At 35.3% G+C, this 13068-nt stretch overlaps 1 protein-coding gene across 1 annotated transcript; it reads left to right on the plus strand.

Moving 5' to 3' along the window:
• The first annotated feature begins 2803 nt into the window (after positions 1-2803).
• upk1a (uroplakin 1a) lies at positions 2804-8891 on the plus strand. Its single transcript, XM_062985893.1, has 7 exons — positions 2804-2909; positions 3797-3997; positions 4115-4189; positions 4911-5018; positions 7247-7423; positions 7610-7693; positions 8343-8891. Exons 1-7 carry the CDS (start codon positions 2847-2849, stop codon positions 8388-8390), a joined length of 756 nt encoding a protein of 251 aa, XP_062841963.1. The 5' UTR covers positions 2804-2846; the 3' UTR covers positions 8391-8891.
• The last annotated feature ends 4177 nt before the right edge of the window (positions 8892-13068 follow it).

Here is a 13068-nt window from a genome sequence, read left to right on the forward strand (position 1 = left end):
GCTAGTGATTGAACACATTTAAAACATGAAGCACAGACAGATAGCCTGCCTGTCTGACATCCCCTACTCACAAAAACTAAGAAGACAGAACATAGTACATGAGTTACCCAGCAGATGTCAGCACTGATGTACTGTACAATAAATAACACCAGAGGTTTTCATGAATACAGAACAACATAACTGATAATGTCAGATCCTAACATAATGAATATTTGGCTATTTACAGGTAAATACAAATAGATAATAATTAATAGAAAATGATGACAGTCTGCAGTTGTTACTAACTTTCCATTCAAGTACAATCGTATTCTGTATATAACCTATATCAGGGTTTTTTTTAAGCAACCCACATTTTGTCCATTATTTTTACCATGACCCAGGCAACAAAAACGATGCATCAAAAGAAAACACAAAACGAAAAATACTTTATTAATAAAAATGGTGGCAATCTGGTCCCACAGTGGTTTACAAGATGTAACGTAAATCTTCAACAAGGGGGTGTTTGTGTACAAGTTTATTTCGTTTTTGTGTACCTTTTAAAATTAGTTTATTTCTTCTTATTTTTTTAAGCTTGCGACCCAGGAGTTAAAAGCCCTGACCTATATGACCAAGGGAAAGCTAAAACTTTACTTAAAAATGGTAAACGGTAAAAGGTAAAGTAATGTATTAAATAAATTATATTACGTTTATCAGTAAAATGTTTACATTACAGATATTAACATTACATTAATGTTTTACACTTATATTTTTTGTATTTAAGTAAGAGGTATTTTAGTTTGTTAAATCAAAATTTAAATTAGTTTGTTTTTATTTAATAGATATTTTAATGTGGAGTAGACATTTCTTTATTTAACCACTGGTTTGGTATTTGTGCTGGTCTTGAGGTATTTTTTGCTATGCTGACTTTTTGGACATAATCATTAAAGCCTAGTGGTCTTTCCCATCAGTGCACTGCCAAAAGCTCTAATTAAAAACTGCTACACAAAATTTGATTGTGTTTGACACAAATTCTTGGCTTGATATTTGACAAAGCTCCAGTCACTGGGATTAACCCAATACACTAGTTGCAGAAACTGACTCAAGGTTGTAATGATTTGCTTACACAGTGGCACTGGCACCAGAGTGGACATTCCAGTAACAATAATCTATTTAATTTTCACCTACCGTTTTATCCTGGTCAGGGTCACAGAGGTGAAGGTGCCACAAGGAAACACTGGAAAAAGGCAGGTATCTAAATAGGGTTTACAAGAAACCATATATTCACACCTAAAAACAATGTCAAAAGAAAACTGGAGAAAATCTAGATAAGAAAAAGATGAGAACAATTACCAACATTTCCGGTTTATTAGAACTATTACTTTCTACTATGGGCGACACAGTGGCTAAGTGGGTAGCACTGTCGCCTCACAGCAAGAAGGTCCTGGATTCGATCCCCAGGTGGGGCGGTCCGGGTCCTTTCTGTGTGGAGTTCGCATGTTCTCCCCGTGTCCACGTGGGTTTACTCCGGGTGCTCTGGTTTCCTCCCATTATCCAAAGACATGCAAGTGAGGTGAATTGGAGATACAAAATTGTCCATGACTGTGTTCGATATAACCTTGTGAACTGATGAACCTTGTGTAATGAGTAACTACCGTTCCTGTCATGAATGAAATCAAAAGTGTAAAACATACGTTAAAATCCTAATAAACAAACAAAACATTCTAGTACTGATACTATTAAGTATACTATTAAGTATCAGTGTGTCAGAATAAAATATTTTGTACAACAACAAAGAAAAAATAGCAATATCTTGTCAAAATAAGAACAGAAGCAATGTAAAAATGTCAATTACTATTTAATATATTTCTTGGATAATTAAGTGTATTGTATTTATTCAGTGTCAAAAATAGTTGTAGAAATCATTGACGTGCTAGGACTGCCCTGACATGTTCTTTACATGTCATTTTAATTATAACTGCATATAAAATAATTTCAAGAATCTATTAGTCACAGTAGAATGTGTCCTACGTTTTAAAGACATATTGTGCCAAGATTACTTGAGAGGTAAGAAAGGAGAGGTTAATGATTGAGTCATTGACTGACATCACAGAGTGCCATCTTGAACTGTCAATTCACTATTCACTGCTAAAAAATGTGCTCGGCCTCACCTGTTGTGCCAGCGTATAATGCAATTTGAGACATGCCCTCTAGTTCTCGGGGTGTCTTTGTAATGTGTGTTATTTAATGATTTCAGATAACTGCCTGATAATTTTTTTTAAGTAGCTGAAAGTTTGGTGCATTTTAAACTGATACAAGTGTTTGTGGTGATCATGGGTTTGGATTACATGTCTGATTGTAATTCAATACAATTTTGGCAAAAGAGCACTTCTCACATCAGACCCCAAAGGTGGACAAGAAGGCGTGGCTCAAAATTTATGTCTAATTCATTTCAAATGTGTTCAGTGAGGATGAGGTCAGGGCTCTGCAACACTCCACACCTAACACCAAACTTCAAACCATGTCTTCTCTAAATAAATATTAATACCCCTGTGTCCTCTAAATACCCCTCAATAATTGCTGAAATGTGTTTGATAGTATGTAATGTGGTAATGAAAAAACATGACCTTAACATTTATTTATTAAACACCCACAGTAGTGTTTTTTCTCTATCTTGAGAACAGGAGCAAAACAGGTTTGTTTACTTTTTTTTCTTTTGGTTCCCACTGAATCAGTGATGGCGTAAACAGATCAGCCTCACCCTGTGGTACCATCCCAAGCCTGGCTTTTTCAGTACAGGTACAAGTCAACCTTGGCCATCATTTGGTGTTTGGTGTCTCAGTGAGAGGACATACGGACAGACTACAGCCATGGGGAATGAAGGAGTAACGTGTCTTATGGTCTTTCTGATTATACTCAATGTATTTGGAGCTGTAAGTGTTGTTTTGTTTTTATATATATTTAATAATAGTTTTAATACACATTAGAGTTTTTTTGCTTGCTTTTTTTATTTATGACACCCTAATGTTACTTTAATGGCTAGATAATAATTTTTTTCTGACATTTTTTTTCTCTAATTATTTCTAGTAAAAAAATTTATATACTTGAATCTATAACCTAAAACTAAACAATAACTAGAATAAAATATATTTACAAAACATAAAAAATAAACCACAAAATACATGAAAGCAACATAAATTAAATACATTAAATGAAAATATTAAAAATACTGCATTTAAAACTAACCAATAAAAATGCATTTTAGTAAAGGAAAATAAAATACAACAATAAGAAAACAACTAAATCAGTAATAGAAATACAGAATTAACTACAATAAACTACAGCAATTATAATAAACAAACATTCTGCTGTTTAATTTTTACAGCTGTACTATTAACTACAATATCAACTAGAAACATTCATTACAGTTAAACAAGTATAGAAGAAATAAGAAATACTAACTCTAATACAAAAGCATCAAGTAGATCAACTACTTAAATTAACTACAAAATGCTTTTTAGTAAATGCAGTATATAAAAAACACAAGTAAAACAACTATAATTCAAATAAACCAAGAGAAATTCTTAAACTAATAAAACCATCATAAAAATAAATACAAAACTGTGCATAACAAATAAGCATGATAGCTATAAATTTACCTCTAAATAAAAAAACCAAAATTCAACAATAAAATCTAATCTCTATAAAAATGTAATCTCAAATAAACATAAAAAATATGATTAAACCTAAAACTACTTGTGATCACCTTACACTGCTGATGAGATAATTGATTATTTTTCCAACAATTGTCTCACACCAGGCCGCAGGACTGGCATTGATGGCAGTGGCCATTTGGGTGACTGTCGATGCCTATAAACTCTACCCAATATCAGGGGTATCAGGGAAGGATGATATCTTTGCTGGAGCTTGGATAGCCATCTTCACTGGCTTTGCCTACTTCTGCGTCTGCATCTTCGGCATCCTTGCAGCTCTGAAAAGAAAACGATCATTTATGCTGGCGGTAAGATTGTCTAATGAATGTAAACACTATATGTACTAGTTTTTATCACTTTGAAATGTTGAAATTGCTCCAAAGCTGGAAAAAATAGAAAATATTCTTTTTATTATTATTTTACAGTATCTGATTTTGATGTTCATCGTCTTCATATTCGAGTGTGCATCCTGCATTACAGTGGTCACCAACAGAGACTATGTAAGTAGCTCGAGTATTAGGTCTCACTTGATCATTACGTAGTTTTTCAAGTCAAAACAATATCAATTAAGGTCAAACGAAATAAAAAAAGTGCCATTTGTGCCATTGAGAAAATCTTCAATGCTACACTTGACTGTGTTAGTTAGAAGTCGCTAGCTTATTAACATATAAGACAATTACCAAGTCAGGAAATTAGCACTGCAACTAGCTTAGTAGCTAGTATTTGTCGATTTAATAATTAGTAGCTATTTGGCAATAAGTCTGTTTGTATAAAATAACAATATGCTTGTAAAGGCAAGAAATACCATTTATTACTCACACAAATAACTTAATTCTGTACCATTCTACCTCTACCTAGAAGCTAGGTAGTAATCATAATAACAAGAATACAATCCAATATGATTCAGTAGGCCTACAAGTAAAAAAAAAAAAAAAGCTTGCTAGTTAACACTGTTAGCCACCAGCAAACAAGTATATATTGTATTCTTTTAGCTTGTTAGCAGACTAGCTCGTGAGCAAACAAGGTAGTTAGCATGATAACAGCTTGAAATTATAATAGCAGCTCATTAATCAAACATGACTCTAATAGGACTAAATGGGCTTGAACTGAATGCACTGCACTCTATGTCATAGACCAGGTGCAAACATTTACTACATACTTTTCCTGTGTGATCATTCACTCTTAGCAATATTAGCATGTCAATTATTCTGTCTCCTGTAGCTGGTAGGTAACAGCAATCTGGTGAAGAAGCAGATGTTGATGTACTACGGTGACAACAGTGATGCAGGAAATAAGATCACCAACACATGGAATAAAGTCATGCAGGATGTGAGTATGAATTCCATTTAGTTCGAGAACATTCTTTGGTTTTCTGTCTTTAGAACATTCTGACAGTGCTTTCATGTTTCAGTCTATTGTGTTCTCCACACACAATGCAGTAGATTAAATACACTGCAAGAACATGATCTTGGATTCTTTTCAGTTCAGACCTGACACAACATGTCAGTTTCAGCCCTACACACACCACAAAATTGTGTGGGAACGAAACTTTACCTGCACCTGTCAGTTATTTAACAAGAATTTAAACGGATATGTATATAAACATTCCATCTGTGGGAATATTGGGTTTCATGAAGGTATTTTGGGGATGGGGTCAAATTCCCATAATAACAAATACAGGAAACATGTTAAAGTGACTTGATAATGTATAGTGTACTTATTCATTAATTCAATTTCAATCAGACGTTTCTTTCTATTTAATTCTCACCTTTTGTTGTATTATTTTTTTTTTATTTATATCATATTTTGTAACCTTTTGAGCTATTTTCTGTCCTCTAATGTCTATTGTATAACTATTGTTGTATGAAAAAGTGATTATTAGAATTATTTTAAAACCAAGGTTATTACTATGGAGTTGGAACCACTTCGCTGCAAGAACAGCACTTAGTCTTCAGGAAAGCTTTTCTTTAGGATATCAATGTGTCTGTGGGAATTAGTGCCCTTTTAATATTAGGCCAGGCACTAATGATGGACAAGAAGGCCTAGCTCACTACTTAAGTTCCATTTAATCCCTGCTCACTTTATGTGCAGGGAAACAGTCACAGGATTTCATTTATTTGTATTTGTAGATACTTATGTATTGCCTACTTAGTTAATATATACGTCATTTTATTATTTACATGTTTGCTTCCTACTGTAAGGATTCTTTTACTAAAAAAGAACTAGTATAAAATAATTATAAAAATTATATAAAAATTAACTGGTGAGTTATTGGATAAAATCTCTGTTGGGTCCACTGGTCAACGTGGCACACTGTTTTAAGACTATTGTAACTTTAAAAATCTGGAAGATAAAAAATGAATGTGGTGTTTAGCCCGTCTCTAAGAGACTTTGCCTTTTAACCATTGTTTTGTTTTTCAAAGGCAAAGCTACTTTGTTTAGCATAACAATAGGATCAGACTAGGTTTGGACACCCATGGTCAAATACAATGGTTAACTAGAGAAAATTTAGTTCAGAACTATGTGTGTGTTCTGTATTTAGGGAAATTTTGGAAAACAATCTAAGAAATGTGCCATAACATTGCAGTTACATAAAATAATATGTTAAATTAAGCAAATAAACCATAATTACACATGAAAATGTGTATATAATATGTTAACTTATGTTAACCTATATTTAAGGAATTAGGGACATTGGTAGACTAATGAATAGAGCTGTGCGTTACCAACTTAAAGGTTGTGGGTTTGAATCCCAGCTCTGTCATGCAGCCACTGTTGGAGTGTCCAATTATATTCACAAATACTGGTGAAGCTACAGGTTGTCACACTCATCAGCTAAATCTGACTGCACTGATTATGTTAGTCTTTAAAATAACACTATGTGCTTGGTATGACTTGTAGCCACAATTAATTTCATGGATAAAACTGGGCACCCCTAGTTCTTAGAAACCCCAGGACATTTATGATTTAAAAAAGGCCCAATTGCTCACTTACACAAAATTAAACATGACTGGGTAACTTCCTCCTAATTCACATGTTTCAGCCACACCCATTAGAGATGCATATAAAATAAGAAATATATTATAAATTATATGCCTTCAACTTTGTGGCAACAGTTTTGTCAGAGGCTCTTTGCTGTTGCTGCATCTTTATGCACAAAGCAAGGTCTATTAAGACATGGTTTGACAGGTTCAAAATAAGAGACTTTACTGACCTGCACTCAACCCCACTGGGGTTTCCTTTGGGATGAACCAGTAGTTATTATCCGCCATCAGTGCCTAACCTCACAAACACTATTTTCGCTAAATAGGTACAAAATCTGATAGACACACAACTGAATTTTGTGAAAAGCTCTTCAAGCAAAGCTGATGCTGTTAAACCTGCAAAAGAAGGAACTCCATACTAATACCTGTTGGTTTTGGAATTACATGTAAAGCAAGCTCACTTTGGCCATGTGGTATAGTTAATGAATGGAAATGAATAAGAAAGGAAAGGTGGGCAGACATTATCTGGCACAGTAAACCCTTCATGTTTTATTCTCTTGTATTTGTGTATAGGTGCAATGTTGTGGAACAGACGGCCCACTGGACTGGATTGAGTACAATTCCAGCTTCAGGCAGATGTATGGCACCACATACCCGTGGCCTCTTACCTGCTGCAAACGTCAAAGCACTTTTGACGTGTCTGACCCAGAAGGCTGCAAGATTGGCCAGACCAGTGCAATGTTCAACAAGGTAATCAGAACAAGGGTTTACAGAATATTTCTGGTCCAAAAGTGGTGCCTATAATGACAATCAGGTTTTACTTGCTGTAAACACCAACAGTTCTTGCAATTTTAGTGTTTTTAATTTATAATGTTCAGTTAGAATAAAGCATAATACATTTTCATCTCCTGACATTTGATCCTTATATTTTCCCAGGGTTGTTTCGGACACATTGAATTCTGGTTAAGCCGTTATACCTGGGCAATCGGCTGGTTAGGCTTCGCAATACAAATGTTCATGGTAAGTATAAAACATGCACAGTTAGTCAGTACTACAGTTCTAGAGTTTTCTGCCACGTATACCTCTGCAACACAAGTGTTTCATGTTTCAGCAAAGACAATTTGACTATCAATACTAGTATATAACGTTTTTTGTAAGTATAGCTAGGGGCTGGTGATAAAAAATGTTCTGGAACTGGAAGTATTTTAAAACCTTGATAAAATTATAGGGGTAGCAGTAGCTCAACAGTTAAGGTACTGACAGTTAAGTAATCAGATGTTTGCTAAGTCAAGTCCCACCACCACCAGCAAGTTGCTGCCATTAGGCCCCGGTTGCTAACCTCTTACACTGTATTCAATTACAATTCTAAGTTGCTTTGGATAAAAGTAAATAGTGTGAAAGCTTGCATTAGTACGTTTGACACGTCAACTTTGATTAAAATGTGGAAAAATACAACCAAACAGAACCTTTAATATAATTTTATGAACACAAAAAGCTAACAAAGCTAAAAAGAAGAGATTAAGTTTTAAAGCTGTACCTCAAGTATTTACTTGCAAATGATAGTTCTCTAGATACGCTGTTTAAAATAAAAAAAATGTGTATCTCTGTGTATCTCAAAAGGCTTAAAAAAGGTTTACAATAACAATTGTCTCTTTTTTTTTGTTTTCAGTTCTTCCTCATGATAGTTGCCATGGTGTACTACGTAAAGCTGGAATAACGTGGATGCTTCAACCAAACTTCTAATGTACCTTACTAAGAATGAAACCTTCTGGAAATACACAGTCTTCATGACTTCAGTCTTTTTTTTTTTTTTTTATCCTTCTTGATTTTGGAACAATGACACATCTTCACTATGCCTGTCCACTACCAATACAACTTTCATCTGAGGCACAGTGATACTGAACTAAGATTGCACCACATTTGAGATGCTAAATATGTTAAATATATGATTTTTTTGTCTGTCAAGTGCTTGTAAATGGTTTTTGTGTGTTCAGTGACCGACATGTCACTGTTTAGTTTTTTTTAATTATTTTCACATGGTAATTGTTTTAGTTTTTTTTCTCACCCAATTGTAAAAGAACAGTACATTTCATTTAAGGGTTTACTTTTGTGAGATGCTTTCAGGACTGGCGATCATAATATTTGCATATGTTATGCTATGTTTAAATCGACTATATTTATGTTTGTACTGTTAGAACGTATTAATAAATACACTATAGTACCAGGTGATGTGTATTTGTGTCTGTGGTGTGTAACAGGCATTGTACCATAGTGATACCATTACACCCTGCGCAAGCAAAACACCTACATCCACTTAGAAATTGATTTCTGAATACACCTATTCTGAGTCACGCTGGCATGTATGAGGGTGTGGAACCAGTTTTACAGGATTTTCCCTGCGGGAGAAAAAGATTATAGTTATAGCTGACAAGAGGAAAAAAAACACCCATTTACGTGTAGCTCCAGAGGACAGTCAGTGTGGTGACACAAACTAGAACTGGCAAAACTAAATCTGTCTACGTACCAAGGAAATGCTATACATTAAAGGCATCTTAAATCTGCCTGGCAAAGCTAACAAACAGGCAAATTGTGAACATCATTGTGTTTTTGTTTAGGTTTCATTCTCTGAATAATAATGACACCATAAAATTCTAGAAGCTTTAAAAACATTTCTGCTTCATGTGTCATTAGTTCAGCACAACAGGAACAAACAGACTGTACAATTTCCAAGAAACTTTTTATAAAGAACGCAGGCATGTGCCAAAACTTAATGTCAGTCAGGTTCCACCCAGTAAATTAGGCCTGTGTATTTTAATACCTTTGCTAGTTACTAGTCAGTAATTAGTGTTTAAGGTAATTACAGTTATGTAAAAAGTGCTTGAAGCCGATATAAATGTATTACAAAGGTCACAATACAGATCTGGACAAAAATAAGGAGACCAATCCAAAGAAAAAAAAAAGGGTTCTTAATTTATTCTGGCGTTACTGTCAAAGTGACACAGTAAGCGTCAGACTGTTTCCATTCTTAAGACTCCAATGCAAGTGGTTTAAAAGAGCAAGGTCAAGCTACAGACTGGCAGAGAGTGAAAACGATGCTCCGCTGACCAGGATAACCACCAACCACCAATTCAAATGACAATCAACAAACACAGAATGACATCAAGTTACCAAGTAATCGGGGTGAACTGTGCGCTAAGAACAGTTCGAAACAAGCTCCAGGGTGCAGAGCTGAAACTGTGCCAAGGTTTTTATTTATTAGGATTTTAACGTCATGTTTTACATACTTTGATTACATTCATGACAGGACAGGTAGTTACTCGTTACACAAGATTCATCAGTTCACAAGTTTAATATCAAACAGTCATGGACTGTGTCCTGAGGAAACCAGAGCTCCCGGAGGAAACCCACACAGACACGGGAAGAGCATGCGAACTCCACACAGAAAGAACCCGGACCGCCCCATCTGGGGATCGAATCCCGGACCTTCTTGCTGTGAGGCGACTTTATCAATGAGAGGCAAAAAGAGCCAGTTTTTGGTCTTGGTATCAAAGTTGAACTTTTTAATTATAAAATTCCAACAACAATAAATACATGTAATGAATGTACTGTATAGGATACTACAACCTTTTAAAACATTTTGAACCTGACCGACCACATCTGTGTTTTATAAATAAAATTGATTGGAATTTTGTATTTAATATTAACCCAGATCATTTGCTAACCTTTAGTTACAATCATGCCACCCTATATCTAGATTAGATACTAACTGCCTTCTTTCTCTAAACACAAACGAGGATTCCCATCATTAAGCATCTAAGAACATCAAAAATGGTAGCAGGGAAAATGCTTGTACCCGTCAAGTTGCTGTAAGTAAAAAAGTGCTTAAATCAAAGTATACATATTACCATGACAGCATCTTTTGTACTGTCCAAATAACAGTTACCATGTTCCACACTGAAGGTCTGTCAGTAAATATCAGCTTTATTTTATTTTTGACTGATTAAAATGGGGCGGCACGGTGGCTAAGTGGGTAGCACTGTCGCCTCACAGCAAGAAGGTCCTGGGTTCGAACCCCAGGTGGGCCGTCCGGGTCCTTTCTGTGTGGAGTTTGCATGTTCTCCCCGTGCCTGTGTGGGTTTCCTCCGGTTTCTTCCCACAGTCCAAAGACATGCAAGTGAGGTGAATTGAAGATACTAAATTGTCCACGACTGTGTTCGATATAACCTTGTGTAATGAGTGACTACCGTTTCCTGTCATGAATGTAACGTAACCAAAGTGTAAAACATGACTTTAAAATCCTAATAAACAAACAAAACACTGATTAAAATGTATTTAATTTAAGCTTGAAATGTAGCCAAGACCTTTCCCTGTGAGACAACTGGCTTTCCCCCCATTCTGTTGCTCATCCAAGCTTCATCTACTAAGCATCTTCCAAGCTTTATCTACCAAGCTTCATCCAAGCTTCATCTACTAAGCACCATCCAAGCTTTATCTACCAAGCTTCATTCAAGCTTCATCTACTAAGGTTCAGGTGATTAATTCCAATTAAATAATTGTTTGATACCATTTTGATATTATTATATTTGATCTTATATGATATTATCTTATATGGTTCACCCTCCACCAGGCTTTACAGGTAAAATGAGGTTTTGATGTCATTGTGCTTTAAGTCTTATCTAATCTACTTGCTCTTGGTGTGATCTTAGCAAAATGCCCATTCCCAAAAAGAGTAGCAGTGTTCTTTAAAACCAACTGTAGCCTTTTCCAGCTTTATGACTCTCCAAGGTACTCTCAAGTTTGTTTTCATGAAGAGACTTATCTGAAGAACAGAGACTTTGTTTGACTTTCTATAGGGCAGGAAACCCAAACAACCCACTGTTGGAGTGTCGTTGGAGAAGACGTTAGCCAAGAGGTTTAATAATCCAGCCAAAAAAAAGAATGTTTTCTATAAATCATAAAGTCATTGGTTCAGTCATGAGGTTGTCTTATACAGTTATATCTCAGAATGTCAGACAGCATTTGGGTAATAAAAGCAACATTAGACTGCTTGTATTTGCCACCAGGTTTTTTATTAACACATTGGTAAATATTACAAAATAGGATGAGTTGCCTTTCGCAAAGTGCTACAAGGCAAAAAAGACCATTGAACAGGATGTTTAGTTGTAAAGCACATAAACCATCCATGCATACACATACAGGTCTATTGAAAAACATACATAGTACCATCTAAAAATGGTTATCATGTTGTAGGAAATATAAAGACTTCCCTTGTACTTCATCACTGCATAGTTATGGATAAAAAAGATGAAGAGCTTCTACTCATTCTCTCCCAGACATACCTTGTACTAACCTTTGTACCTTCAGAAATTCTCAAAACAGTTGTTTACTACAGAGCAGCAAACAAAAATAAATGTGCAAACTATTTAGAATAGTAGGGCCAGCCACTACGCAATTCAAGGCTCACGTATCTTTATTAACACTGATGCAAGTGGTAATGTTTCAGCCCCAACACGTCACCAAACAAGTGTTCAGGGAACAGCAATGGTTGCTATGAAGCCTTCTAGTGGTATCATTTCAGCTCTATCCCCAAACAATGTGCATCTGTTTTAAAAATCAGTCCTCGTTTAGAACTGAACCACATCCCAAACTTATCACGCCCAACCTATTAATTCGACGTCTTTTAGGTGTGCTTGAATTTTAGAGTCAGGTGTGGTTAGAACTAGCTTTTAGAGGAAGGGTTGATCACCTAAAGCTTTCCTGCCCTAAGGATTTGTCACATTGTCATAGTGCATCACAATTTCAGTCTATGATGTAGCGTTCAGCTGCCTCACCCTGTTTCTGCTGATCTACAATGGGCTAGACCTTAGTTACTAGAACTATGTGCCTGAATTAGTATTCATTGTTCACAGGGTTCATGTTTAGTGTTAAAAGTAAATTCTAGAACAAAAATTGGGCATCTCTAATGTAGTGTAAATAGTGTTGTGGAGGTTTGCCCTGGGTAATGAAACTGAGCTTGGACTATTACTCTATTTCCTCAACAACTGCCCATTAAATTCTTGGGGACACTTAGCTGCTAATGAACTACTTTAACTGAACATTCAAAACAGAAATACTCAAAGTACAATACATAGCCAAATACAATATATGTGCACAGCCGGTCAAAGGTTTGTTAATCATCCTATTTCAAAACCATGGCCATGAATAGAGGAAGGTATTCCATAAGATTGTGTCTGTGGGAATTTGTAACCATTCAGTTTAACTGCAGTTGTCAGGTCACACACTAATGTCAGACCACTTCCAGTCCATGTATACACTTTCCAAAACACATTACAGCATTTTATGTATTTATTAATAAAATATATATCCAAATAAAATAAATAAGGAAAAAATATTTA

Source organism: Trichomycterus rosablanca, chromosome 23, assembly GCF_030014385.1.
Source record: "Trichomycterus rosablanca isolate fTriRos1 chromosome 23, fTriRos1.hap1, whole genome shotgun sequence".
NCBI classification, from domain to species: domain Eukaryota; kingdom Metazoa; phylum Chordata; class Actinopteri; order Siluriformes; family Trichomycteridae; genus Trichomycterus; species Trichomycterus rosablanca.